Below are 27,831 nucleotides of genomic sequence, written 5' to 3'. Positions count from 1 at the left end.
CAAAGGCCAAAAGAAAAATCAAAGGTTCAAAGAAAAAAATTGTCCTCACGGAAGTGTTGATGCCTAAAATTTATACTGCCATTTGGGTTTATGAGAATTTGTTATGATGTTTGGCTATAAGGATGTGAATACATACATCTATGGGGTCATGACACAAATGAGTTCTCTTCATGCAGAGCGCTTAAGAGTGTTCTCTGTTGCTTTACCTTCATATAGGCTTTTTCAAGCATGGGCCTCACTTCACTATGCTACACCTATTTTTGGGTAAAGGCTTGCTTATAACGGAAGCTGAGAAAAGTTTTCTGCCTACCTCAGGTTGGAAGCATTCCTTCAGTATTGCGGATGAAAGAGGGCTGGATCATCCCCTAACAAGTTTGGAGGGTGAGACCTTCACATGTTAGCAAGACCAATACCTTCTTATAACCCAAAAATAGTCTACCCTATTCTATCTATGGTCAATTTAGGAACACTTTGCAGCTTGGTGACACCATTGATGTATCAGTTTTGGATGGATTCCTTACTTAGGTACAAGTACAGCTGCCTTGTGAAGAGGTTGAGAAGAAGCAATTTGAAATGCTCTGTTGAAGTTACATGACCAAAGCCCCAAGCCTTACGTTTTCACCTTCACTATTTTACTTAACAATCATAAGTATCAATGCAATGATAATCATTCAGTAGCCATTGGAACTCATATAAAACTGAATTATCATATTTATGATTTCAGGAGGATCCATGGGATAAAAAAAATCAGTTCATTTGCATCATGATTACTCCACACACGTCATGGATAGTTCAGGACGATAATCTAGTGGACATTCACTGACAAATTTAACCAGTTCTAGACTTGCATTTTTTTTTCTAATCAAGAGGATGCAAAGGAGGGGAGAAGCAACCTCTAAACAAAGAGAAGGTAATAAAAGGAACAAAAAAAATCTGGAAGGGCATAACTGTTGACAAAGGAAAGTATAATGGAATTCATGGAAATTCATAAGTTTACTTTCAAATACAAATGCCAGCAACAAGCAAACTAAACCAGAAAGAAACTTACACTTTTGGTTCCATAAAAGGACGAGGCAATAGTGATGATGATGCTGAACTATTATTACAATCTTCTGAGATTCATCTCTTTTCACAAATTACAGTGACCTCAACATTGAGCACACCAAGATTCCGAACCATCAACATAAATACTGAATCAATGAAAAGATTGTAGAATTTATCATACAGAGCACAGGCAAGCAGCTTAAGATGTCTAAAGTTACCTAATATGACAATAGAAGATTATTGCTCATAGCATGATCCAGGTCCATTTGGAGGCTGTCGAGCATACTTATTTGTAACTGGATCAGCTTCAACCCCACGCCTAGTCAAGAGGCATCTGTAGTAATGCAACCTCGGTAATGCAGTTAAGGTAATATTTTTCCCTGATGTTGCTTCCCTCTTGCTCCACAAGCGCTCTAAAAAGAAGAAAGTGGAGCATGAATGGCATGCTTAACGGCAAAAACAAATGAACAAAAATAAAAACAAAATATAGAATTTAAGGTTGTAAATAGTATTTTGGTACCTTAACACAGAGACAGGAAGGACGTTTGACAGTAGATGAAACATATTAATAGTAATAATGCATATAAAGATTTTTTTTTACATCATTAACAGGATGATGGTAACATTGCAACTGAAATATTGCTTATTAAAGAAAAATCATTACAACCTAAGTTTTGGCAACTAGGATTCTTTGTTCAGACAAGAAGGGGGGAATAGGGCAAATTTTCTATTGTGAGTCGAAGTAATAACAAAGTGCAGATTCTTTTGCCCTTCTTTTTTTTTTTTGTTAGGCAAATGAGAATATTATTAACAGCACCTAATCAAAAGAAGGCACACCAAAGTATACAGGGAGTATACAAAGGTGCCAAAAATAGAAATAAGATGGAGAAATTAACAAAAAAAACCCCTCTTTTGCATAAAAAAAAAGAGCTTAATGAATCAACCAAATCTAAAATAGACATACAGGTTCTATCTAAAGACTTTCTAGCCCTTAGCCAGAGAGTGCACAAAAAAGAGTTTTTGAGAGTTTGCTCCAATTGTTCTTAATTGACAAAAGCTCTGTGATTCCTTTCCTTCCAAATAGTCTAGAATAAGTATAAAGAGGCAACCCTCCACACCTTCGTGTGCCTCTTGCCCCAAACCTTGCCAACTTGATGACATTTCTCTGAGTGTAGAAGGCAACACAAAATCAACTTTAAATAATGAAAACAATGTGTGTCATAAGATTCTCATTGTAGCACAATGAAGAAGGACATGATTATCTTATTCCTCCTCAACTTTACTATTAAGACCATATCTATTCGCTAAAGTCCATCCTCTTCTTTTTAGCTTATCTAGAGTCAAAATTCTCCCCTAAAAGAATCCTACTTTTGTAGGTAATCATGGGATCCACACTACTTTTACTAGAGAAATCCATCTCTTTCCACCTCCCATCAAGAGTAGAAGGCTTTGACTAGGAACAGTCCACCCTATCTTCACTGAATACTTTTGCAGCTAGAAGTACAAATTCTCTTGCATGTCCAATATACTTTGAACACTTCTTTAAGGTTACCTACAATGTTATGTAACTCTTTGCTGTTCAAGCATCCTGTACCACAGAAATACAAAACTGAATATAGAATACAAACTCAGAAGTGGTTTATCCAACCAATCCACTATTTGGATCTTCTAGAATGAATTCCAGACATCGATTTAAAATTTTCACTCCAAGAATTAAATGATGAGAATATATAAACTTCCACAAGAGGGAAGATGGGAAGTAATTGGGAGATTAGAAATGCTCATACCAACAGTGCATTTGGACATTCCTAGAACATAGAGAGAAGTTCCATTTCCAAAAATTATTCCAAGGGTCTACAAGAATATAAAAAAATATTGGATTGTATCAAGAATTATGTACAAAAAAAATACAATAATATCCTCTGGTGTCAAGGGAATTGCACATATAGAGATTCAACAAACGGGGACAAAGCCCCGGGTCCGGACAGATTTACGGTGGCCTTTTGGCAAAGATGTTGGGAGATTGTCAAGGAGGACGTCTTGGATATGTTCAAGGAGTTCCATGAACAGAATTCCTTCATTAAGAGCCTAAATCATACTTTTTTGGTCTTGTTACCGAAGAAAGGGGGGGTGGAGGACTTGGGTGACTATAGGCCTATCAGTTTGTTAGGGGGATTGTATAAATTATTGGCTAAGGTGCTGGCCAACAGGCTTAAAAAAGTCATAGGAAAGGTGGTTTCTTCTGACCAGAATGCTTTTATTAAGGGGAGACAGATTCTTGACGCCTCCCTAATCGCAAACGAGGTAATAGATTCTTGGCAAAAAAGGGGAGAGAAAGGCTTAATCTGTAAATTGGACATTGAGAAGGCGTATGATAGCATCAATTGACAATTTTTGTTAAAGGTCATGCAAAAGATGGGATTTGGGCCAAAATGGATAGGATGGATGTTGAGTTGTATCTCCACTGCCAAGTTCTCAATGCTGGTGAATGGGGTGCCAGCTGGGTTTTTTTCAAGTTCAAAAGGGCTAAGGCAAGGGGACCCTCTTTCCCCTTACTTGTTTGTCATGGGAATGGAAGTTCTAAGTGTGCTAATCACGAGGGCCGTTGAAGGGGGGTTCATCTATGGCTGTAGGATATGGAGAGGAAGAGGGCAGGTTGTCAATATTTCTCATTTACTGTTTGTGGATGATACAATAGTTTTTTGTGAGGCAAAGAAAGAGTTTTTGACATATTTGAGCTGGATCCTATTTTGGTTTGAAGCAGCCTCAGGGTTAAAGATTAACCTGGACAAAAGTATGGTCATTCCAGTAGGGGAGGTGGAAGGGGTGCATGAGATGGCTGCTGAAATAGGGTGTAGGGTGGGACAACTGCCTGCTGTTTATTTGGGGCTACCTCTTAGGGCGGTTGATAGGGCCTCTTCCTCGTGGGATGGGGTGGGGTGGAGGAGAAAGTGAGGAGGAGGCTTGCCCTTTGGAAACGCCAATATTTGTCCAAAGGAGGGAGAATCACTCTTATAAAGAGTACGCTGGCCAGCATTCCCTTGTATCAAATGTCGTTATTCCATATGCCAAAATCAGTGACAAGAAGGCTTGAAAAGCTTCAAAGAGATTTTTTGTGGGGAGGAGCCAATGGGGGGAACAAAGCACACCTAGTCAAATGGGAGGTGGTGTGCGCGGATAAAGAAAAGGGAGGGTTGGGGTTAAGGAAGCTTGTTTGTTTGAACAAAGCTCTTCTAGGCAAATGGATTTGGGGTTTGCGCGTGCTAAGGAGGAGCTTTGGAAAAAAGTGCTTGAGGCAAAGTATGGGCAAGAAGACTTTGGGTGGAGGACAAGGAAGGCAAATGGGGTGTTTGGAGTTGGAGTTTGGAAGGAGATCTTGAAGGAGTCCACTTGGTGTTGGGAAAATATGGTGTTCAAGGTGGGAAAAGGCAATAAAATAAGGTTTTGGACAGATCCTTGGTGAGGGAATAATGTGCTGTCCCAAGGCTTCCCGGACCTCTTTTCCATGGCTGCCCAAAGGAATGTCACAGTGGAGGAGTATTGGAATCAGAATTTGGGTCAAGGAGGGTGGAATTTAAGGCTTTTAAGGGACTTTAATGATTGGGAGTTGGGTATGGTGGGCAATTTGTTAGCTGAGTTGAGGGAATATAGAGTAACTTTGGAGGAAGACTCGGTGTTTTGGAAGGAAGGAGAGAACGGGCTGTTTAAAGTCAAGAAAGCGTACAGTGTGTTGGCAAATACTGAAGGAGCTGAATTCCCTCATAGCAATGTTTGGGTGGACAGAGTTCCAACCAAAATTGTTTTTTTTGCTTGGAAAGCTGCTTGGGGGAAAGTCCTTACTTTGGATAGGCTGTAGAGAAGAGGGTGGCAATTCCCTAACAGATGTTTCTTGTGTGGGTGTGAAGAGGAAACGATCAATCATATTTTAATTCATTGTACAGTGGTAAAAGGGTTGTGGGATATCATTCTTGTGTTGTGTGGTGTTCAGTGGGTCTTTCCAGAATCTGTAATGGAGGTTCTATGTAGCTGGAAGGGCTCTTTTGTGGGGAAAAAAAGGAAAAAATTGTGGAAGTCCATTCCGCTATACATTTTTTGGACAATATGAAAGGAGAGGAATAGGCTAGCTTTTAAGGGGGGGGAGGGGGGGTGTTAGCATTTCAGAAGTTAAAAACTTCGTTTGTATACAATATTTAGGGTTGGGCTAAAGTGTACATTGATATGGAGTTGAATTCCCTAATAGGATTCTTGGAGTGGTTAGCCTCCAATTAGGGGTTGGGTTGTTTTGTTTTTTGGTTGAGAAGCCATAGCCGCCTCGTATATTCCCTGTATGCTTTGCGGCTTTTAAGCCTTCTTTAATATATGTGCTTGCTTATCAAAAAAAAAATAGAGATTCAACAAAGAATCAATCTAATTTAGGTCATAATCTATATGGGATTCCCAAAGTTATTAGTAGAAGGTAGACCACGAAGAATTGAAGAATTACATATGAAGGTACAAAAGGAATTTAATTACATGAACCATTATGGCATTTGAAAAGAAAAAACCCCAAGTCATTAGAAATATCGTGGTCCTTTCCTTATCTGACAGTAAAAATATTTCAAGGCATTTCAGCACATGCTGAAAATGATCCGGCTCCAGCAACAAAATGGACTTGCATCAAATACTACAAGAAGAAATGGATTCATCCCAAATGCTTGGCAAACTAGCACAACATAACCATTTTACTTTTTAGGAATATCTGAACACTACTAAAGAGAACAATAATTTATTGAAGATTTTAGAAAAAAATATTAGATTTGAAATATGCTGCACAAATTTAATAATAATAATAATAAGATTAGATTTTAATTTGAAAATTTTTTAGTCTCCAACTCCATCAATGGCCAATCTAAGGTTATCAATTAGAAAATGCTAGACAGAGATCTTTAAAGCATTCCGTATGCTCTATAAGTTTCTGATTCATAAGGATGAGAACAAACTCCTTCTATGATAAGAATTTTCTGGGTGTAAGCATTAATTGAAAATTTATATTCACTGCATACCTGCAGCTGCTGCAGCTCGAGGCCATATTGTTTGCAGGACGTTTGAGGTATCTGCTACCTCACTCCACATGCAAACTTCTCCTCCAAGCACAAGTTCTTGTTCAGAAGCAGAATTTATTCCTTCCAGTGGCTCTGCATTATAGAATCCATCCCAAGGGACATCAAGATGGTCAAGATACCAAACTCCTTGATTGCTGTAAATGCACCTGAAACCCTTTGCAACAGCCTTCGGACAAACTCCAGGGCCCAACCTGCAGTGGTACATAATATTGTTTGCAGGTGAAAAACAAACCTCTCTGGTTTGATATCATTGTGAAACTTCCTTGAAAAAACCCATTAGAACAAGAAAGAAGAATACAAAGAATGACAAGGAATCCTCGTCAAAGGAAGCTATACAAGAAAACCAGAAAAAGAGAGAAACCAAAAAGTAGAACCAGATACAAAAACCCCTATTTGAGAGGAGGGCCTACAAACCCATAAATGCCAAGGATCCCATTTTGGCCAAAAAATCAGCCTCTGGGCCCCCTACAGTTTCTCAGATCGTAGAACCCATCTAGACATGATTTTCATCCTAGATGGAAGCCACTGTGATGCAGCATAAAGGGATCCCATTAGAAACTCACCAATTATGTATCACAGTCCGTGGATTAAGGTTTGTCGCAAATGTGTTGAAGGTTTCTTCCCTGAGATGACAAAACTCAGATATGTTAGAAGTTTCTATGAATGACTTGCAAAGACTGTGCTAGTATTAAGTACTTATAAGTTAATAGACACATCAAATTAAATTCTTATCAACCAGTTATCCTTCTCTGTTTTATATTCTTCTTTTTTGTGTTTCTGAGCAGTTGCAGAAGTAACCAATATGTTTTTGTTTAATTCACACAAATTGATGAATATAATTTGTTCAATTTTAAACTTTTTCTATTCCATCTTTGTTGACCTCCCAAAAAGTTTCTCAGTTTCCTAGTAAAATCCAAGAAAGAACAAGTGAAAACAGGCCCCACTTAGAAACTTGCCTGGCAGAAAAGAAAAAAATCCAGGGCAAGACCAATATGCAGTATGCTAATTATAATTTTATTGGATTAATCAACATACCAGTTGACAGGGGCCCAATTTTTTGAAATTGCTATTTCTTGTGCTCTGAGTACAAAATATTGATATGCCTCTTTAGGAGTCATGTTGTGATCTTGAAGCCTGCATTAAAAATAGATCCATAAACTGAATAAACATTAATCCAAGAAACTTAATCCTGGCCTTGAAGAGATCAATAACTGCATAAAAAGTACATTTAAACAACACATGGAATCCTTCAATTAGATGAAATCTAAAACTTATGACAAACAAAAATAAACCCAAATCAATCATTAATTTTTTGATGGGATTACTTCATCACTGGACACCATTCGTTGAACCAAACAAACTATGAAAATGTGGATAGGAAAACATCAGACATGAAAAAGATTTCTATACAGACGAATAATAGCAAGCAATAAAAAATAGCTAAAATCATTTTGAACATGTAGAATATGCCCAACAGGAAAACTGATAAGGTGGCTAACATATGAATGGAGTGAATGGAGTTTCTAAAGCGGGCATGCCTAAAGACTTGCTGCAACTGCAATTCATCAGAATAAAATTCTTAATCATGATAAATTGACTCACATGGCAAGGGTCAAAATGAACACCCACCCCCTAAAATATATGAAAAAAACAAAAATAAATTTAAACGCCATGCTCTTCAAGGACAGGTTTTAATTATCTGTTTCAAGCCATACATTAATCTATAAAACAGTTATTATCAAAATTATAAGTCATTAAATAAAACGTAAAAGAGGATTAACAATTAAAGATGAGGGATGTACCATTGCTGCACATGTGGAGTAGAGTTCCAACAATCTGTCAGATTTTGGACCATTTCAAAAATAATAAATGTCAGAAGGCATACAAGTGTAAATTTCATTGAGAAAGAGCAATACCACTTGAACTGAAAAGTTTTGAATCGCAAGTATATATAATACAGAGGACAACAAGACTACAGTTGAAAACCCACAAATTGCCACCACTTAATAAGCATGGAATATGTTGATCAGCAAATGGTCTTGATTCTTTGAAGTTTTTTAATCATGAAACTGAAGAGTTAGCACATGATATAGTTCAAGTTCTTGAAAGATGTTATAGGCTTATAGCCGACAATTTGACTTGAACAATCACCATTTCTTTGTAGATTCATTGGCTACAAAGCTTTTATACCGATGGAAAGATTGTAATAAAATATTTATAGTAAAACAGGCAAGAGAATCATGTCTATAGATACAAACTTGCAGATTCATTCAGAATCAATATGTAAGATCCGTATCTGAATTGGTTTTGTTAACATATTGTGAGACAAATTTGGTTATTTCACCATGGAAATATAAAAAATGAAATGGGATCGACTCTAGAGTTGTTCCCTATTTTATAACTACTTTTTCTCCCTCTTCTATTTCTTCTTCTTCATTTCTGCCAGTCTTTTTATGGTAAAAGTATCTTTGAAGCATGCAGGTATGCAGCATTTTTGGCTGATCAGTTGTCATTTGATTAGACTTTCATGAAACCTAAAAGATGACCATCAGAATGCAGCCAAAAACAAAAATGCAAAACCAGAGAAGCCTGAATGTTGGAACAAGTGAAGATTTAAAAACTGCAAGAAATTATTCTATCATAGCTCTACGATTTTAGAGTTCATCACCCATATAATGTAACATGCATTTAAGTGAATGATTCCCAAATGCATTATAGTTAAGGTCATTCATAGAAACCACCTCCCTTTTCTTAATAAATCAGATAAGTTTTGCCAGAGACAGAATGAAATAGATATCAAGTTAGTATCCGACCTCTGTTATCATGCCCTTTGTCCTATTAGATAATATATCAAGCCAGACATAGAATGCCGGCAATCTTAAACTCTCAAATTTGTGAAGGAGTGGAATAATAATCTACTCCATTTGTGATAATTAATCATTTTATGTAAGAACCTCCTCAAGTAAGAGATACAGTAACAAAAAATTTTAAGATAATCAAGATCATGCCAGGAGCAAGATAAATATCAAAGCAATGGAAAGAAAAGTACAGGACAATCATGCTTGTGTATAAAATATGGCATCTTTAGCATAAAGATAAAAGATCACAGGTTTTTACAACCAAATGAAACCAACCATAACACAACCCAACTCCTGCAAAACCAAAATACCCTGTCCCTTGGATCATTGGAATGGTCAAACCAAAAGATCATTATCATTATCTTTTTTTTTCTTCCTTTTTCTCAATTAAGTGATAGTAGAATCTAAGCTTGTAAAAAGAAAACCACAATGTTTTAATCAGAATAGAAGAGACACGTTAGAGAAGAGTTCATAAAAGAATCACTAATACTAACCTGTATTGACCTCATCACCACCCAAATGGAAGAGCTCAAAAGGAAAAATTTTTCTCATGTCTATAAAACAAAAACTTTAAGTCAGAAATTTATAGTAGAGAAAAGAATAATTACCACACTACCTAATTTCTCATAAAAACCTAATAACAATAGTCTTAAAGTCCATAAGATAAAAATGTTGAGTTTCAAATGTAATGCTTTTGTAATTGCAAATCAAGCATGCCAAGAAATGATGAAGACATGGGTTCACTATACCCTTTCAAGCAGTACAAGTTGGCATGAGTTAACTCAAATCAGCATTAAAATAAGAACACTCTTGTGAACCACAAGTAGAAACATGCTAAAAGGAATGACTCCAAGCCTTTGCCAAGGATGCTTTGACATGTTAATGTGATCTTCAAACCCAAAGTTTCTCAAGACCATAACTTTCACTAAAGTTTCAGTTTTTCACTTTTTGACATATGAGTTGCATATTTTTCCATGACATCTATTCTTAAACATTATTTAATAATAAATATTCTTTCCACAGTAGAAGTATGCAAAAATTGGGGACATTAATGTTGCAAAATAATGAGAATAAATTACTTTGCAACCCTCACCAGGGGTATCAATGCAAATATCAATCCCTCAAAAGGCATCCATACAGATTAACATTTAACTTCGGGTTTGTATACCTTTGCAGTAAGATGCCAATACATATGCAAGAGGGTGATCCTTGGAAACTATAGCAGATGATGCACCATAGGCTAATGAGAAAAAATATGGAGGAATTCACAACTACAATTATCAAGGGTCGGGGCTCCAAGGATGAAGATTGATCATTCTTTGTTTTTTTCTCTCTAATCTGATGAACATTATATCCATAAAGGAATTCCCTCTTGACAGCATTGCTCTTTATTTAAAAACAAAAGCATCAAATATATGTAACAGGGTAACATATGCTACAAATCCTCCAATGAGGTATGGGACAAAATGCATGCCTTCCGATTTATTTTTACAGAATGGTTTCTATCATAAATTTAGGGGCAAGAAAAATGTCTGCCCAAAACAGCTGCATGGAAAATACATAATTCTCTGTCAGCAAATAGAATCTCGAGTAACCAATTTCTATCCTTATTTTTGCTTCATCCACTAAATTAAAATTGTTCCATGTGATGTTACTAACCAGGAAGTGACACCATAATGCATGCATCAAAATCACTGGTGTAAAAAGGGAATCTTTTAGGAAAAAATTCAAGTATTAAGACATTTAATATGTTGACAAGTTTGTAAAACAAAACATACATAATAGAATAAAAAAATTATTTTCAAAAATATCTTTATCAACCAATTTTTTTTTCAAGGAGAGATTAAAACCTCCATTGCTCAGGTTAATATCAATCAGGTTGACACATTTTATAGAATCCCCAAGTACAAGGATCAAGTGCATTAGGGATATTACTATTCACACAAAGGCAGCAAATGCAAAAATAAAAGAAAGAAACATGACCATTACCAAAGGAAAGGCTTTAATGGAGCTTAACCTGTCAAAATTCCAGAAACCATATCGAAAGTAAACTCTTTTGAAACATCAAGAGGCTCTCTACAGGAAGGAGAGGGCCAAAGGTCAGGATATCCTGTGCCCCTACATAGAAAAATATATAACAAATTTGAAATGTCATGTGTTGAAGGATAGTCTAGATTACCTAAAATAAATGCACAAGTGGTCAATCAAGAAGCAAAGTTTCAATATTTCTCATCTTTTGTTGTTTTGACTCCTAGGATTTTCCACAAGTATCCATGAGCACTAAACCAATGAAATAAATGTACTAAACAAGGAAAACTACAGATTTCACAGTTTGATAGACAATGTGAAGATTAAAAATGGTTCAGTCCAGGAGATAATAAAACCATGATTGTGTTATTATTGTGTAAAGTTCGCTACTTCAAAAGGATTGTCTTCTACAAAGTTGTCAGAATGAATCATTTTTATATTATTGAACAAAAAGAGGGTCTTGATTAGCCTGCTACAGATGCCATTGTCAAGTTCTTTTGTATTTTTTGTGGCAAACCAAACATGAGAAAATAATTTTCCTCAGCATTTTTTTTCCTTTCCCTAGTACTTTCCGGGAACCAAAAATAATCTGAGAATTTCCCCAAAAGAAAATTAACACCAGCTAGAATAACATGATTTTGACATGGAGATGATATAAATAAGTGTTTTACCATGATTCTGCATGACCAGGGATATCTATTTCTGCCATAACATTGATGCCTGCCATAAATGATGGAGAAAAACTTAAAAAAAATGTATATGCAGCTATAGATATCTTAAAGCCAGAATGCAATTCAACTCCCAAAGATACCCAACTAAAACTGAAATTGAATTGTTCTATTAAAGAAAATTTTGGACTTCCTTGAAAAAAGAAAAATGTGAAGTTAAGAGTTCCAAAAGAAAAATGTTTGGAACATGCCAATGAAAACTATACAAACTTTGAAGATAGAACACACCTCTCATTTTGGCGAAGCTTCAGATCCAAACATACCAGGGAAATATGCACCAGAAAACAAACTGTTAGAATATTAGAAAACAAAGAAATCTTGAGTGCAAAAAACCAAGACAAACCAAAAAACATGAATCAGGTCAAACATTCAGAGAACAGAAGTGACAAGTTCTGTTTCGTCTCTGACTCTATATCACTCTGCTCAATTTGATCCCATATAAGTGAGGAAACCAGATCTTCTTTAAATTCAAAAGACTGCATAAATTTTATTAAAATATTAGATGATTACAAATGTATTGGTTGAAAGTAAAGTCATATTTAAAGTGCACATAAACTTGTGATTTATTATCTACATTGTCGACTGAAAGCATTCTTTTTCACTTTGCCTGTTCTGTTAAGAAAACCTAAAATAAAATTAGCAGCAAGAGTAATGAAAATTATCACAATGAAAACAATATAAGTCCTGACTATTTGGGTTCAACTACTGTTGGAAAATCAATAATTCGTTATGTTCATAGCAGCTTCCACCAAATCTTATTGATAAGATCCAATCCATTTGAGGATCATTATAGACACACATTCATTGTTTCAAAAAGCATTGGAGAATACTTGGAAGAAGGTTCTTAAAAACATTTTCTGATTAAAAAAAAAGGTTCTTAAAAACAATTAAAAGCTCCGGCACTACTTATATATTAAATAAGATACAGAATCTTACTTGACAATATCATACGCATCCTCAACTGTGTAGCGCTCCCACTTTGTATATGCACCTTTCCACAATTTTGGATACGTAGGTACTTCCAGAGGAAATGACTGTTCATCAATGATGTGCCAATGCAGGACATTCTACTGATTGTAATTCTCAGTATCAGAATTACAGCCAGAAGTATTAGAGAAGCAGGAAATGGGATGACAATCAGATGAGTGGTTACAATGAATTCCAATTTCAAAATGAGCAGGAGAAGAGCAACGTATCTTACAAGTTTAGCATATGACATAGATTCAATTACGTGTTTAATTACATCAATCGGTAAATAGTGCCTTGAGGTATCTGCAAAAGAACATAAAATATGATGCATATCAAGGTTGATTCCAGAAAAAGAATATAAAAAATTTGGCAAACTTAATTTCCTGATCAACAAAAGAACAGTGGCTTACCTAGCATAAGACCACGATATACAAATCTTGGTTTGTCTTGGATGTACCATGGTGCATTGTACACTTGTACAGTTTTAGTTCCATAATCAAATGCACATAATTGGCTAAATGTCTGTAAAACAACAGAAAGAAAAATTAAATAAATAAATGAGGAAAGAGAATCCATATATCATTTTCAAAACCTACTTAGAAAAAGAGCTTTTGTCCATCCAATCTTGGGAGTGATGAGTTTGATACAATCCTAAAAACAAGCATTTTCTATGAAGTGGCCACTCTCAATTCTTGAATCTGTGCATTTATGCCAGACAGCCTGTGACTTTGACCACTGAACAGTGGCACCTATGAAAACTACCTAACAATAAAATAAAGAAAAATGACAATATCCAACCATTTTTATCATCAATTCCTCTTTATTTTCTTGTAATTTTCTCTCTTATGACCAAAAGATTGATAAGGCACCATGTAAATGTAGCCAATGATTTCCAAGGATTCAGCATGATTGCATTACAAGATAGGAATCTATATAAAGAGATCAAAGTCTAAAGGTCAGACAAGATTCCAATGATTAACCTAGACAGTGACATAATACTCTTATAATGATTGGTTGACATCAGCAGAAGATTGTCAAAAGAAAGAACAATGGGCCAAAGTGGCTCATAGTATAGACCAAATGAAAGAACACAGAAGTCCGTTTCACTAGTTAAAGACAAATGCCTAGGTAATATGAGTTCCATGTTTTGTATCAAACAAAATGCAGTAATACAGTATACATACCTCTAATCCACGCAGAGCGCCATAGACAGTATTTGCCTGAAAGAAACACAATATTAAAAACAGTACCATCTGGAATGAAAAGCACAACTCTCTATATAGGTTTGTGCATGCATTAGAAGGACTTGAGAAATAAACCCAAATTATGCCTTAAAAAAAGACAGAAATAAACCCAAATTGAAATGGGAATTTAATATTTAACCATTTGATTTTTTGCACTGACTAGCTTGAGCTATTCCTCAAGAAGATAATAGAGAGAGAGAGAGAGAGAGAGAGAGAGAGAGAGAGTGGAGATTCATTAACTGAAAGAAAATAGTGCTCACATGTTGAGATGCTGCATAACATATCCAATACAACTATTGCAGTTCAATGCCCAATAATTATTGAATTGTTTGTTATAGGCAGAAGTCCTGGAATTGTTTGTGTCCTTAATATGATAGATAATAGTTAACACGATCAATTGGAGAAGATAAGAACAAAATACATGGATGTTAGTTGAGTGGCAACACGAGAAAAGTCAAATGAGAAACAGTTAACCAGTTAAAGGTGGCACAAAAGAGGAGTCATTTAATATGAGTTGGAGACTCAACAAGAACAACCGACAAGAGGAAGGCCAAAAAGAATTGAGGCAGTAAGAAAGGCATGGTAGTTGATGATTCAGTGGAGAGTATGACTCTATAAATAGTTGAATGGAGGAAAAAGCTCCTCAGAGCAGGCCCAAAGCAAAAGGGATCCAGATGTCAAGTGTTCAAACAAGTAGAAATTGTTTGGAATGGGAAGTAGTCATCTTAATATGTAAAATTTTTGTAAACTATCAAGAATTAAGTCATGTGTAGTTATTGAATTATTCTTGAAGCAGAAAGTATTAAACTAAAGAATCAATGATTATTTTGTGAATATTCAAGTCCACTGGATTAGAGTAATCAAGCGTTTCCCTTTCAACTGTGAACATATCAGAAATCCGGAACATTGCTGGTGACATGCATCTAACCATGAACATGGCCTCAAATAAAACAACATGAAAAGGGATGAAAAAACTATCATCGTTGCCATATCATAACTGGTTCAAATGTGAAGATCGACATTGTGATGCACCACCTCTGAACAAGAGGTGCAATTATTGACTCAAATGACTGGAACATGCCTATTCTAGTGCCCACTCATCACAAAAGCCCACCTCCTTCCTCAGTTAATTACGCCTTCCCCCTCTTCCATCAATTGAAATGTGAGGTTGTACAAATGAAATTATGCAAAAATCAGATCGAACTAATCACTACAAACACACATCCCATAAGTGGCAGGAAATGGGACAAATACTGTCAAGCAAATATAGCATAACACTTAACCAATAACCAAATCAATCATAAAGACTGTAGGAGGCACCAAGAATCACGTTAAACACATATCCAAGACATTTTAAAATTTAGTATTTTTTACACATTTACATCTGGGTCTCCATCTACCATGTTCAAAACTATATATGAGCTAAAACCAAAAAGTTCTTGTCCTAAGTTACCTCAATTGTAGCCTCTCCAATAATTGAATGGTCATCGTTTTTTGCCACAAGTAAGGAATAACTCTCATCCACACCAAGTTGAAGCTGCAAAACAAACAAAACGCTCTCAAAAGCACATAGAGGTGAGACACCAAGAAAATAATTGAGGCTGGCACAAGGTTTTTCCTTTTCTTTTCAATTATTATTTTTTTCTCTTTTATCCAACATGAGCGGCACAAAATTTCAACAAAATAGGATCACACATCCAAAACCGCCTTCAGATAAATTTTAAAATTTAAGAATACAATACCAATTAATCTTTGTTTTGATCAACATCCCAGTGTTTTCCCAGTAACCAAACAAACGCCTAAAAGACCTCATATTCACCTACTTCTCAGACTCACCATTTCACTGTCGGAGTGAACAATAATCCTAATCTTGCTAATATCATACATCGATCTCCCCCTGAACTTCGAAAACCTAGTGCTGTGCTTGAATATGATTCCTCTGTATCTTAGAAACGCCTCTCTGACAATATCGGAGTTCCCGCCATCGCCACCGACGGCAAGCGAGAGATCGGGGTCAACGGCAAGGACGTCCTCGCCGAACGTGAACTCCGAGGGCAGGGGCCAGAGGTAGACGAGGGAGTCATCGAGGTCTGAAGTGGAATTGAACCCGAGAGAAACACCCAGGGCACAGATTAAGGTAAAGACGAAAACGAAAGAGGAGAAGTGGTACGGAACTGCCATGAATTTGCAGGAAAAAAAGTCCGATGACGATCAGGTACGATTCGGTTATGTACAGTTGGTGTGGATCAGATGAGTGGTGCCGACAGCTGGAGTGCCGCTGGCGCTGACTACCGTTCCAGGTAACAGGAGCGACCAACGAAAACATCACTTAAAATCAAAACCAAACCGTTTATAAGTGACGATGGTACAGTGAGTGATTTAGTTTAAATTTATTTTGCTAGAGCGCTCCACAGCATCCAGTGGCTGTAGTTTAGTGGTAAGAATTCTACGTTGTGGCCGTAGAGACCTGGGCTCGAATCCCAGCAGCCACAATCTGTTTTATAAACAAACCTTTTGCTTCTCTATCATTTTAAATTTATTTTTATTTTTATTTTTCATGTACCATAATTAATAGAGTTTATTTTGAATTATAATTAAGAAAAACATAAAGAAATGTCGTGGATTAATGAAAGACATTGGGTTATTAAAATATTACAAAACACTTGAAGATCAATAAAGTTACGTTACAATTCATTCATTCATCTTTGACTAGTCAATAATAGTTTGATATACCTACTTCCGAAACAATGTAATGCTCATGGGAGGTATCAATTTCAGCCTTTCAAGCATTATGGTTTTTTCTTTTGCTATGATTAGAATTGTCCTACACTTATTTCCCTTTGGACTATATGTTTAAGGTAGGTTTTGATAGTCATTCGCACATCATGGGTTGACAGCTGCATAATTGAGTATTAGTGGACAAAGAACATGGGGGGTGGCTCTCATGGCTCATGTCTAATCTATTAAAGTCGAAGGTGTAGTCAAATTAAATACAAGGTAATTGGAATGTTTTTCCATCACCCCTGGCATTAGTCTTGATAGGCTTCAACAAACACCTTTTTCATTTACATAAGCTCAAAAAGGTATAATATAGTTAATACCTAGCTACTCTCCTATTAGGTGCATGATGCATGCCCTCACCTAAAAGACAAGTTTTATTTCATTGATACTATCAAGTGTGGCTCCCATTTAAGAGCATTGGTGTTTGTTCAACCACTTTTTCTATTTTCAAAATGTCTACATTTCCACAATATGGCTTGCCATCAAACACCTTTTCTAGGAACATCACTTAGAAGCTTTTGTATTTAAACTCCAATTTCTCACTATTGTAAGAGTTTACAAAAGCTCTCTAGGATTTTTCACAACATTGATTTCTCCCATTTTTCGCTAGCATGTTGTAGTCTTTGTAAACTTTTGTTTCTTGTTCCCATTTCCCTTACTAGTAAGCCTTTGTGGTGCCTTTTTATTCTTCGATGTTTGTCTTGCCTTATTTTGTCTTTTTCCTTCCTATTTGTTTTTTCTTTCTTCTTTTAGTTTTTATCATTTTATTTATTTATTTATTGTCTTTCTTATTGGGCTTATCATTCCAATTGGTTGATAGCCACTCTCACATAACCTCCATCATTTAGAGGACGTGTTCTAATATTTATAAAGTGTTTATTGGTTTATCCTATATAGTGAATATCCTAATTTTAAGTCCGACAATCATAATAAGATTACCTTACATTATTCACACTTTCAAGCTAGTGCGAGACTACATTTTCTCCTCTTAATTCAATTATTCTTGCATTTCTTTTAGCTTTACCCACAAATCCATTCCAATAATATCCACTTTCCAATTAGGGTTCTTATCCTTAACTCTTTACATCACCTAGATCTCAACTTGATACGATTTACCATGTTGACCATCTTAAGCTTTTATATGTTAAGAAGATGTTCGTGCTCTTTCTTGTTGGGATAGAGCCCTTAAAAGTAAGATATGTTGTAACAAAGTTATACTAAGTTTCCACCATTTTATTCATTACTTACATTAATATTGAGTTGAGAATTTAAAACTATATCACTTGCATTGTACATAATTTAGGTGCGTTGGAAGTTAAACGAAAGATCCAAGTTATGGGTTTCTTACAAGATTGATAAATCGTTCATAATTGATTCATGGACTTAGGCAATCCATTTGATGTTATAGTGCACCTCCTAATTGGAATGATGACTTATCTTGGTCATCAGAATAGTTTCACATGATAAGTGTACTAGTGTGTAACATATTAAATAGGACCTAAGATGAATCATGACATTAACTATCGAGTAATCATGATTCATCGAACTATTATGTTGTATAGGCTTTCAACCTTGAGAGAATATTGAATTAGTTTTGATATATTTGATGATTTTGATCTTTGAATGAGATCTTATGGTGGTCATATATTCCCAAGGAATTAGGTCACTATTAATTAAGACAAATGACAACAAGTATTATTAATAGAAGAACCACAATATCTCATGAGATTGAAATAATATATCTTATTAGGTAAATCTTAAGGACTTGTAATCATGAAACCAATAGTGCCACAATAATTCTTATTATGAAATTTGACCTATGTTCTTTGTGAGATAAACTATATCATTTGATCACATGATATGAAGATTTGTAACTCAAGGATTGACAAGATAGCCTTGATAAGTTGATAGCACATACATCGTTAAATTATGGATATCGGTTCATAAGGAATCTATATGCAGTCGTTAGTAAGTCACAGACCCAAATTATCTATCTCGATCTAATATCATACAATCTTGAAATGCAATTGACTCTTTGTAGTAAAATGTCGAGTAAACTTTAGAATTGGATTTTGAGAAAGCTAGTTTTTTCTTATTGGTCCTAGTGGTCATTGCTCAAGTTTGTATTCCATGGTGACACATTTTATGAAGGTTAGGTAGGTTATTTATTCACATGTGTGTATATGGGTATTTTGGTAAAAATGCAAGATTGTATAGGAGTTTGTAAATGTCATCTTCGGACTTGACCAATCAATTAATTGGAACCCAATATGGTTTATTAATTAATGAGGACCTAAGTAAACAAGATTAAGTGATCCAAACCCAAGTTAAGTCACTTAAACCCACAAAGAGTCTATATAAACCCTTTTAGGGGTTTGGGATTCAGTCTTATTCTTTTGTTTTTCAAAATCTAGATAATGTAACCCTACCTTCCACCCTTATGAGGGAAAAAAGAGTCATTGAGCGGGAAATCTCTTATCTTTGAGATTCGTGCCACCTTTTCATCAATTGGAATTGACTTGGGAACATTTGGATCATAAGTATGTTTTTCTAAGCAAATAGATTTATAGTTTTACATGATTCAGTGTTTGGAATGCTTCAATTACATAGATTTAGAGATCTACATGATAGTTTTGTATGCAACTCAATGTTCTAAGGCTTGGCATTGAGCAATCCAAATAACTCCTAAGCCCTTGTTGTAATGACGACAATCCTTTTGAACCAATAGTTAATTTTTTGAAAGTTACTATCAAGGTTACATAGTAAAATTTCCTAAAAGTAGCATAATCTCCTAAGATTTCTATGATTCCATGTCCAATCAAAAATAAAAAATTTTAGTGGCAAGTGAAAGGTATGAATCTCATCTAGCAAATCGATATTCTTTCCAAAATTATATTATAATGGGAATTGATGTCAACTATAAAAAACTTGATCATAATCATGTCTAGTTCAACACGTATTAACCTAAAGAACTAACTCATACTGAGAACTTATTGAATCACCATTAAATCTAACCAATGAACTATTACTCATAGTTAGTTGTGTTATTAATATCCCCATATTACGAAAAGTTGACAATAATAAAATATTTGTTGAGCCATCGACTTTGACCAAGATATGATACATGTTATAAATGGCGATAAAAAAAAGTCACAACTAGTGTTCCATTATGTGACTAAACCATCCTATTACTAGGAGCTTGACTAAAAACTAAGTCTTGACAGCATAGTGGCAAACATTTATGGGATGAACTTTTATTTTTACTCAATTTACTTGTTCTATTGAGGTTAACCACACCTCGGAGGAAATCTCTTCTAAACAATGAATATAACTCTTTTTTGTCTACTTACAATACATTTATCTAATAGTTTTTATAAACTAGGTGACTCTTACATTATTTCATTCCCTTTTACCAAGAATTGTCTTACCTCACCACAACATAAGTACATCTCCATGATGTGCTTTAAACTTCTACATTCTTTTGTATTACGATAGTTGTAGACCACTAATTATGTTCCAATGAGTATGGTGTGGAACTTGGTATTTTGTTTTTATTTTACTTTGAGTTTTATTTTTTGTTTGTATTCCTCATTTTTATTTTTATCTTTACTCATTTTTTGCTTTTCCGCTTGATATCATGTTTTTATGCTTCATTTGTTGTATTTTTTTTTAAATAAAATATGAAAAAAAAAACTACAAGACTGGGTTGAGTAGATCTATAATTGTAGCTTATCAATTCCTATTCTTGGTTTTTGGTTGGTGGCATTTAAGGTGAATTGTCATGGTTCTCAGGAATTGAGAGGATTAGGTTATAAGAATTATTGGATTAGTAGATAATTGTCTAACAAATCTCATACAATTTGGAAAAGAAAGCTACATACAATTGATTTTCTTGAAAAAGTAGGGTATATTATTACCCTTGGTTTTGGGTTGGTGGCGTTAGTGGTAAATTTATTATGGTTCTTGAGAAGTTAAGGGGATTTGGCTTTGAGAATGATTGGATTGGTGGATATTTGTAAAGTAAAAACTCATACAATCAAAAAAGAGTGCTTGATATAATTGATTTTCTCAAGAAAGTGGATATAATGAAGAACACATGGTAATGTGTGATTAAAAAGGGCAAAGGAATAAATTTAAATGGGAAAAAGACAAGAAGAAAAAAAAAAGAAACAAAGGAAAGTGATAGGTGGGATCCTATGAGCTTTTAAAGGTGTAAAAAAACAAATAAAAAAAAAGGAATAAGCCTTTTAGAAAAAAAAAAAAAAAAAAAAAAAAGGCTGCCAAGAAGTAGGAAAGAGGATTTTTTTTTTTCAAAAAAAAAAAGAAGATTTGATTTTGAGGATGGAAAAATGTAGAAGTTAGAGAGAAAATGTTTGAAAACCCGGGTATCCATAGATTGCAAGGGAAAGAAAATTTTATTTCCATGCTCATGATATTCATTGCTATTATTTATTATTTTTTGTTGTCACTTTTCTTTCTTTTAGTTCCCACTAGCATGACTTCTACACCGACTCCCTTCAAGCCCGGGTATCCATATACTTTAAAAGTCTTACCTTTCAAATCACCACTCCCATGCTGAATTGAAGGAATTTTATGAAGTGATCTCACTTTAAAAAAATTTATTTGAGAAGGAAAATTCAAATGCATTAGTGGGTCAACAAAACCATCAACCAAAAGTGATCCTAAGCATGAGAATTAGAAGGCAGAAAACTTCATAGTAATGTAATCTTGGCTACTACACTCCAAGCAATCGGAGATCAACAAGGCATATCTAGTTCTTCTCATGGCTAAAGACATTAAGAAGGCTATAAAATAAGACATACTCCAAGATTAGTTTTGCTTCCCAAGTTTTTCAAATCAAGTGGCAAATTATTAATACCAAGCAGGGTCTTCAAGTGTTCTAAATTACTATAACTCTCTCAAGGGTTACTAACAAAGTTATATATCTACGAAAATGTGAAGATATGATCTACTATTGATATAGAGAAGATGAGGAACATGCTAGAAATGGAATAAAATTTTCAATTTTTTAGTGGGGCTTAATCCTAAATTTGATATGAGTGTTAGGAAAATACATTTTTCCTTGTCTTTATGAAGTTTTTTCACACATTTGCAGTTAGAAAAGTTACAAAGAATTGATGGGAAATAGAACTAAAGATAGTGGAGTTTTTTTAAAAAAAAAAAAAATTTAAATTAGCTCTAGAAACATCCAAATTGAATAAAAATATGCAAGAGATAGTAACAAACTAGTAGATAAAGACAAAATATGGCGTAACCATTGTAACAAACCAAAACACATAAGAGCCATGTGTTGGAAGCTACATGGCTTTGCCTTAAAAGTCAAAATAGATCTAAGTTAAAAAAAGAGAAAATCAGTCTACCATATTAAGATAAGCCAATCACAAAGTCATTGTTAAAGAAACAACAAATCTAATATTGGGAGCTTAAAGCAGTTGTTAAACTAGATGGAGAATTCCAATGCAAACTCATCTTTGAATTTAGGTTCTTATTTTATGGCTCAATCAAGTATAAATGCTTCAATTTCCTTCCAAAATAACTTGAACACCTAGATTGTTGATTTAAGTGTTTTAGACTATATGCTTGGTATGTTTAATTTTATTTTTATTTTTATTTTTATTTTCTAGTTCTTAACCATGTTCAAGAAAACAAAAAAAAAAAAATCAAGGTAGCCAAATGGTCATCCTTCTTGATTGTCAGCTAAGGATCCATACACATCCCACCTACCTTAACCTTACACTTCGTCTTTCATGTCCCAAATTTAAATTATAATACATTATTTATTGAAAAAAACACAAAAGATTTGAATTATTTTGTGAAGTTCACTCTTGTTAGTTATTATTTTCAAAATTCTTTAGGGAAGATGATTGAGTATGCTAAGTTGTAGGATAGACTTTACTACCTTGAAATTGGTTGAAGAGGTGGAGGAAAAGAGTCTCAATGCTTGGTTTTAGCCCACAAAACTGATTTAGACCTTATCATAATAATTTAGGACACCTTGTCTATCTTTCATTTCTTAAAAATGTTGTTTTCTTACTTGATTTGCGAATGTAGATGTTAGCAATTTCCATTGTGAGTCATATACTCTTACTAAACATTATTGTGTGACCTTTCTAATAAAAGAAATTCATTTTGCTGCTCCATTTAGTTTAATTCATTCAAAAGTTTTAAGGCTTGTCTTGTGTTTCCAATATTTTAGGCACTTATTGGTTTGTTACTTTGGTAAAAGACTATTCCAAGACCATTTGGCTTTATCTCATGAAGTTCAAGACTAAAGTGTCTTCAATTTTTTTCACGTCTCACAAATTTGTTACCGCTCAGTTTGAAATCAAAATTCAAACCTTGAGATCTGATAACAATAAGAAATATTTTAATCAAGAATCAATTAATTACTTGAATAATAAAGGAATTCTACATTAATAACATGTGTTGGTACCTCACAATAAAATGGGTGGTTGAAAGAGAAAATAAACATCTTCTAAATGTATTTCACGCTCTCTTGTTTCAAATAAAGGTTCCAAAACACGATTAGGATGATGATATACTAATAGGTCCATACTTTATCAATAGAATGCCAACTAAAATTTTGGAAAAGCAAGCACCAATGATAGAACTCATGACACTTTTTCCAAACTTTCAAGGAGTAGGCAACTTACCGACAAAGATTTTTGAGTGTTTACCCTATCTTTATACCATCAATATTTATGTGGAAAATTGAATTCTAGAACTATGAAGGATATGTTGTTAAGGTACTTCCCTACAAATAATGGTTATAGGTGGTATCACCTTTTTACAAAAAAGCTTATGTCACTATGTATGTGACTTTTGTGGAGAATTAGTTAGCCTTTGATACCACCTATCTTCATGGGTGGAATATCTCAACATTGGAAGATAGGAGAGATCGGGATACGGAAGAAGAGTCAAAACAATGAATCATTGGCTTTGAAATTGAAAAATAAATAAAAATGATAATGTTAGAATGATTATTGACCCAACCCTAGTAATCTTTCTTGACCATGTTTCCCTAAAAAAAAACCTTTTGAAAATCCTATTGAAACTTCTCTTAATTTTCTCATAAATATTGAAACTATGGTCAAAAGGTAAAGTTCAAGGCAAACCCCATTTTAAAAATTCAACCCTCCATCATTTTTTTATTTTTTTTACCATATTTTGATAAAAATGTCCTTATATTTTTGGTAAAATAGGTAATAAACATGGTTTCCGTAGAGAAGTATGCAAGTAGCGAAAAGTGCGGGTGGGCCCTCAAAAAATCCCACTGATGAAGAGTGATCATGAGATCGTGATGTCATCCAAACGGCGCTGTGTCAATCTCTTTGACGCCCCGCATTGCCTGCACGCAAGCTCACAGAAGCACGCAGCAGTATGAATATGATTGCGTGGCTTGAAAACGAATCAGCGGATTAGTCCGACATTTACCGACCCTTCTTTCAGGAGCTTCCTGACTTCTGACACGTATCAATCTCGCTGAGGAACTCCTACTCCGGACGAGGATGGCAACAGTTGAATGGATGGAATCCTATATCGAAAAGGTTTCCAAATCGAGTGGGTCCCATCAACAAGGGGAATCATGTTGCCCAAATCATTCTGTTTCCGATTTGACTCGGTACACCTCATCACTTATCCACTGATTCCTCAGATTTTTCCTTATAAAAAACAGAATCTTCATTATCCTTAAGGTCAGGTAAAACGTGGGAATAAACTAAAAAAAATCACTTAAAAAAATCTGAAAAATGATATAGGTGGGATCATAGGACTTAAATGACGGATTAAGGTGTCGTCCCAAACTTAACTTATTCAAAAATGATCGATTAATATAAATATAATTTAAAAATCAATTTAAATCTCTCAATTAAAAAATGATTTCAAGTTGATATTGATCGACAAATATAAAAAGTTATGAATATATTTTAAATATAAAAATAAAATTTAAATATATGCACTTTTTATTTATAAAAAATATAACATGAATTTAACTTTTTGTTTTTATCGGTTTTTAAAATTTTAAGAATAACTTAATTAGATAAAAGTCCTAAAAAAATCCAATGAATATCCTTTTTTTTCTTGTAATATTATGAATTTTTTTTAGGAAAAATTAAATGTCATTTCTTCTTGCTAGATAGTAAAGGTAAAAGAAACATCAAAATCAATTATGTATCATTTTGAACTATTTTTTTATTTTATTATTATTTTTTTCTTTTGTCATAGTTTAAATTTTATTCTTAATTTAAAACGTACCATGAATTTAGCTTCTTGTTTTTTTTTTTTAGGGGTTTTCAAAATTTTGAGAATAATTTAATTAACTAAAAGTATAGAGAAATACGACGAATGTTTCTTTTGTCACATCATGAAATTTTTTTTAGGAAAAGTGAAATGCCACGATCGCCGTACACGTCATTCAAACGAAGGGATCACTTTACCCTGTGCTCACCCCCGCCTCTTATAATTGACCCTTAGAGCAAGCGCACCCACTAGGATATTTTCACTGTAATAACACTTGCATCCCCTAAGCTTTTCCATAATTGCATAAGGCTCCACTTTCCATTATAGGTATATCATGAAGAAATAAAATAATGTAAATAAATAAAGTTTTTTGCATAGATTTTTATTTCTACTTGTTTGAATAAAATAATAATTTTTTTATAATATTTATTAATCTAAAGTTATAATTATTATTATTATTATTTTAAAAAATAGACTTTGATGAATCAATTTTTACAAATTGTTATATTTTTAATATAATTTTTTTTAAATAATTCTTGTACATATAGAAGTTACATGAATAGATAATATTTGAATTAATCTTCAAATTATTTTAATTTACTCCTTCAGATTATTTATGTATCGAGAATAATTAATCTCGTACAAATATAAATAAGATCAATTACACGATATTTTGAGAGTTTGAGGATCAAACTTTTAAGAACATTCTATTACACTATGTTTGGTTCCCACAAAATTTAAGAAAAAATGTGAGAGAAATAAAATAAAGATGAAAAGTATAAGGAAGTAAAAAAAAAAGGAAAATAAAAAAAAATTTAAAATTAATAAATTATTTTATATGCTTCTTCAAACTCATTTAACTTAAGTTTTTCCATTATATAAAGATTAAGTAATTTTAAAATGTATAGATTTTTAACTAATTTTAAATATATTTATTTAAAAAAAATCATAACGAAACCAAATATAAGAAAACCATTTTCTTTTATATTTTTTTATTTCCTTGTACTTTCCAAGAACATAACCTTAAGGTTCATGAAATTCTACACATTTTTTTTGTTGTAAAAGTAGTTTCCAAATTCTAAATTTTCTTTTTAGAATCAAATAAACAACATTTTAAAATTTACCAAAAGAATATTTCAAAAATTATTTTTAGAATCAAACACAAATTTAGAAATAAACATAATTTTAAATTTTATCAAAAATGGTTTTTGAAATTACAAACATAGTACAAACCAATTTATATAAGAAAATAGCAAAATTGTCAACTAGATAAAATACACTAATAAAAGTGACTATTTTCTCCTTATAAAACAAAAAATAGAACATGTCGTACACACAATTATAGTGAAATCCTATAAAAATAACAAAATTATATGAAAAATAATGTGAACAAAAATTTATTAAAATTAATAACTGTGGGATATAATCTCAGGGTTAATATTTTTTACAAAAAAATATTTTTCCCTATGATTCTTTCACTTTTATCACGATCCAAAAGTGGATGATGAAAGTGTTCCCTTAATTTTGAAAGTTAATCGAATACTTAAAGTGACTTATATCCTCGAATAACCTTGTCAATTGAATAAAAATATATGTATTATTCTTTTGTGATTTCTTGATAGGGGTATTGTGTGCAACTTCGAGTCAATCAAGAGTTTGTAGTGACTTATTCTCGAATGAATTTGATCGCAATCTAAAAATAAATTATGGAAATGTTTTCTTTATTTTGAAAGTCAATTAAGGACATAGAGTAACTTAATTCTAAATGACTTTGTTGAAAGATAAACAAGTATGTATTTTATTTTTTTTGCGATTTTTTGGACTTATAAGGGGATTTTGTGAAACCTTTTTTTTTTTTTTTCTTTATGAGACATTTTTTCTCATGTAGAGTTATTTTACCGATCTAAAGTGTCCTTAATGGAAAGAAAATCACCCCATAAAATGGAAAAAGGGAATTAAATTTGGAATCTCTTAAGCTTTAGTTGCTTAATTTAAAGAATTTGGTTAATTGATTTTAATAATTTTGTAACCTTCCAAAATTTGTCACATGTCACATGTCAAAATATATGTGTGACCCATCATTTGTAGAGTCCAAACTTTATTGAATTAGGAAGACACAATTTTAAAAACCAATCTTATGATAATTTAATGCACTAAAATTTTTTATGTTTACACAGGTATACAAATTAATCTTAAACTTTTCTTGTTTTCTTTTTAATCTTGATATTATTAAACTTATTACATAAGCTAATTGCAATTATGCTATCAACTATGGAATCTCCTTTTGATAATTTATATTATCTTTTAAAAGTATGGAGCTTTTTTTGTAATATTTTTAGAAAAAGCATCTTTAGTCTTAATAGTGATAAGTGATTATGTTAATTTTATTTTTATTAAAAACTCTATTAAAGAAAATCACTCATGCTATTCCAAATTAACCAGTAAAGTATTAAATAAATTTAAAATTTAAAAAAAATATTTTTTATGTTTATTTTACCACAAAAACATAATATAAAATGGAGTATAATTAAAATTAATTAGAACTTATATATATATAATTAAAATAATTTGAATATACTCCTACATTTAAAAAAAATGTATAAGAATATAATATTTTATACAAAATATAAATTTATTTTATACATTTAAAAATTATTTTAAATTTTTTTAACATTTAAGGTAATAAAACAAAATAATAAACTAACAACTCTTACATGTCTATTTTAAAAAAATGACACAAAAGTCATGCAAATTCCTTTTGATATTGATTCGTTCAAAATAATTATTTTATTTTATATTTTAAAATAATTATTTTTTT

General features: G+C 33.1%; 1 protein-coding gene and 1 non-coding gene across 2 annotated transcripts; one reads left to right on the top strand and one right to left on the bottom strand.

The window, feature by feature from the left end:
* Window positions 1–950: 950 nt before the first annotated feature.
* LOC100251825 (beta-hexosaminidase 1) lies at window positions 951–16,311 on the bottom strand. The gene is made up of 15 exons (XM_002282499.4): window positions 15,810–16,311; window positions 15,427–15,510; window positions 13,914–13,949; window positions 13,140–13,251; window positions 12,962–13,032; window positions 12,697–12,827; window positions 11,989–12,005; window positions 11,704–11,752; window positions 11,022–11,122; window positions 9,499–9,558; window positions 7,949–7,982; window positions 7,182–7,280; window positions 6,710–6,769; window positions 6,087–6,337; window positions 951–1,457 (listed from the first exon to the last, which is right to left on the bottom strand). Exons 1-15 carry the CDS (start codon window positions 16,152–16,154, stop codon window positions 1,282–1,284), a joined length of 1,626 nt encoding a protein of 541 aa, XP_002282535.1. The 5' UTR covers window positions 16,155–16,311; the 3' UTR covers window positions 951–1,281.
* Window positions 16,312–16,393: 82 nt separating this feature from the next.
* On the top strand, window positions 16,394–16,465 carry TRNAH-GUG (transfer RNA histidin (anticodon GUG)). The gene has a single exon. It is a non-coding gene; the product is annotated as a tRNA-His (tRNA).
* Window positions 16,466–27,831: the final 11,366 nt, after the last annotated feature.

This window comes from Vitis vinifera, chromosome 13 (assembly GCF_030704535.1).
Source record: "Vitis vinifera cultivar Pinot Noir 40024 chromosome 13, ASM3070453v1".
Classification (NCBI taxonomy): Eukaryota; Viridiplantae; Streptophyta; class Magnoliopsida; order Vitales; family Vitaceae; genus Vitis; species Vitis vinifera.
The sequence above is the reverse complement of the archived record's forward strand: the minus strand, read 5'-3'. Positions and strand labels throughout refer to the sequence as shown.

Excerpts from the sequence above, each read along its gene's own strand:
- LOC100251825 (XM_002282499.4), bottom strand. The coding sequence starts at position 16,154 with ATGGCAGTTCCGTACCACTTCTCCTCTTTCGTTTTCGTCTTTACCTTA. Across the intron at positions 15,511-15,809 it reads TTCACTCCGACAGTGAAATG|CTTCAACTTGGTGTGGATGA; the intron begins GTGAGTCTGAGA and ends TTTGTTTTGCAG. Across the intron at positions 13,950-15,426 it reads TTGGAGAGGCTACAATTGAG|GCAAATACTGTCTATGGCGC; the intron begins GTAACTTAGGAC and ends TGTTTCTTTCAG.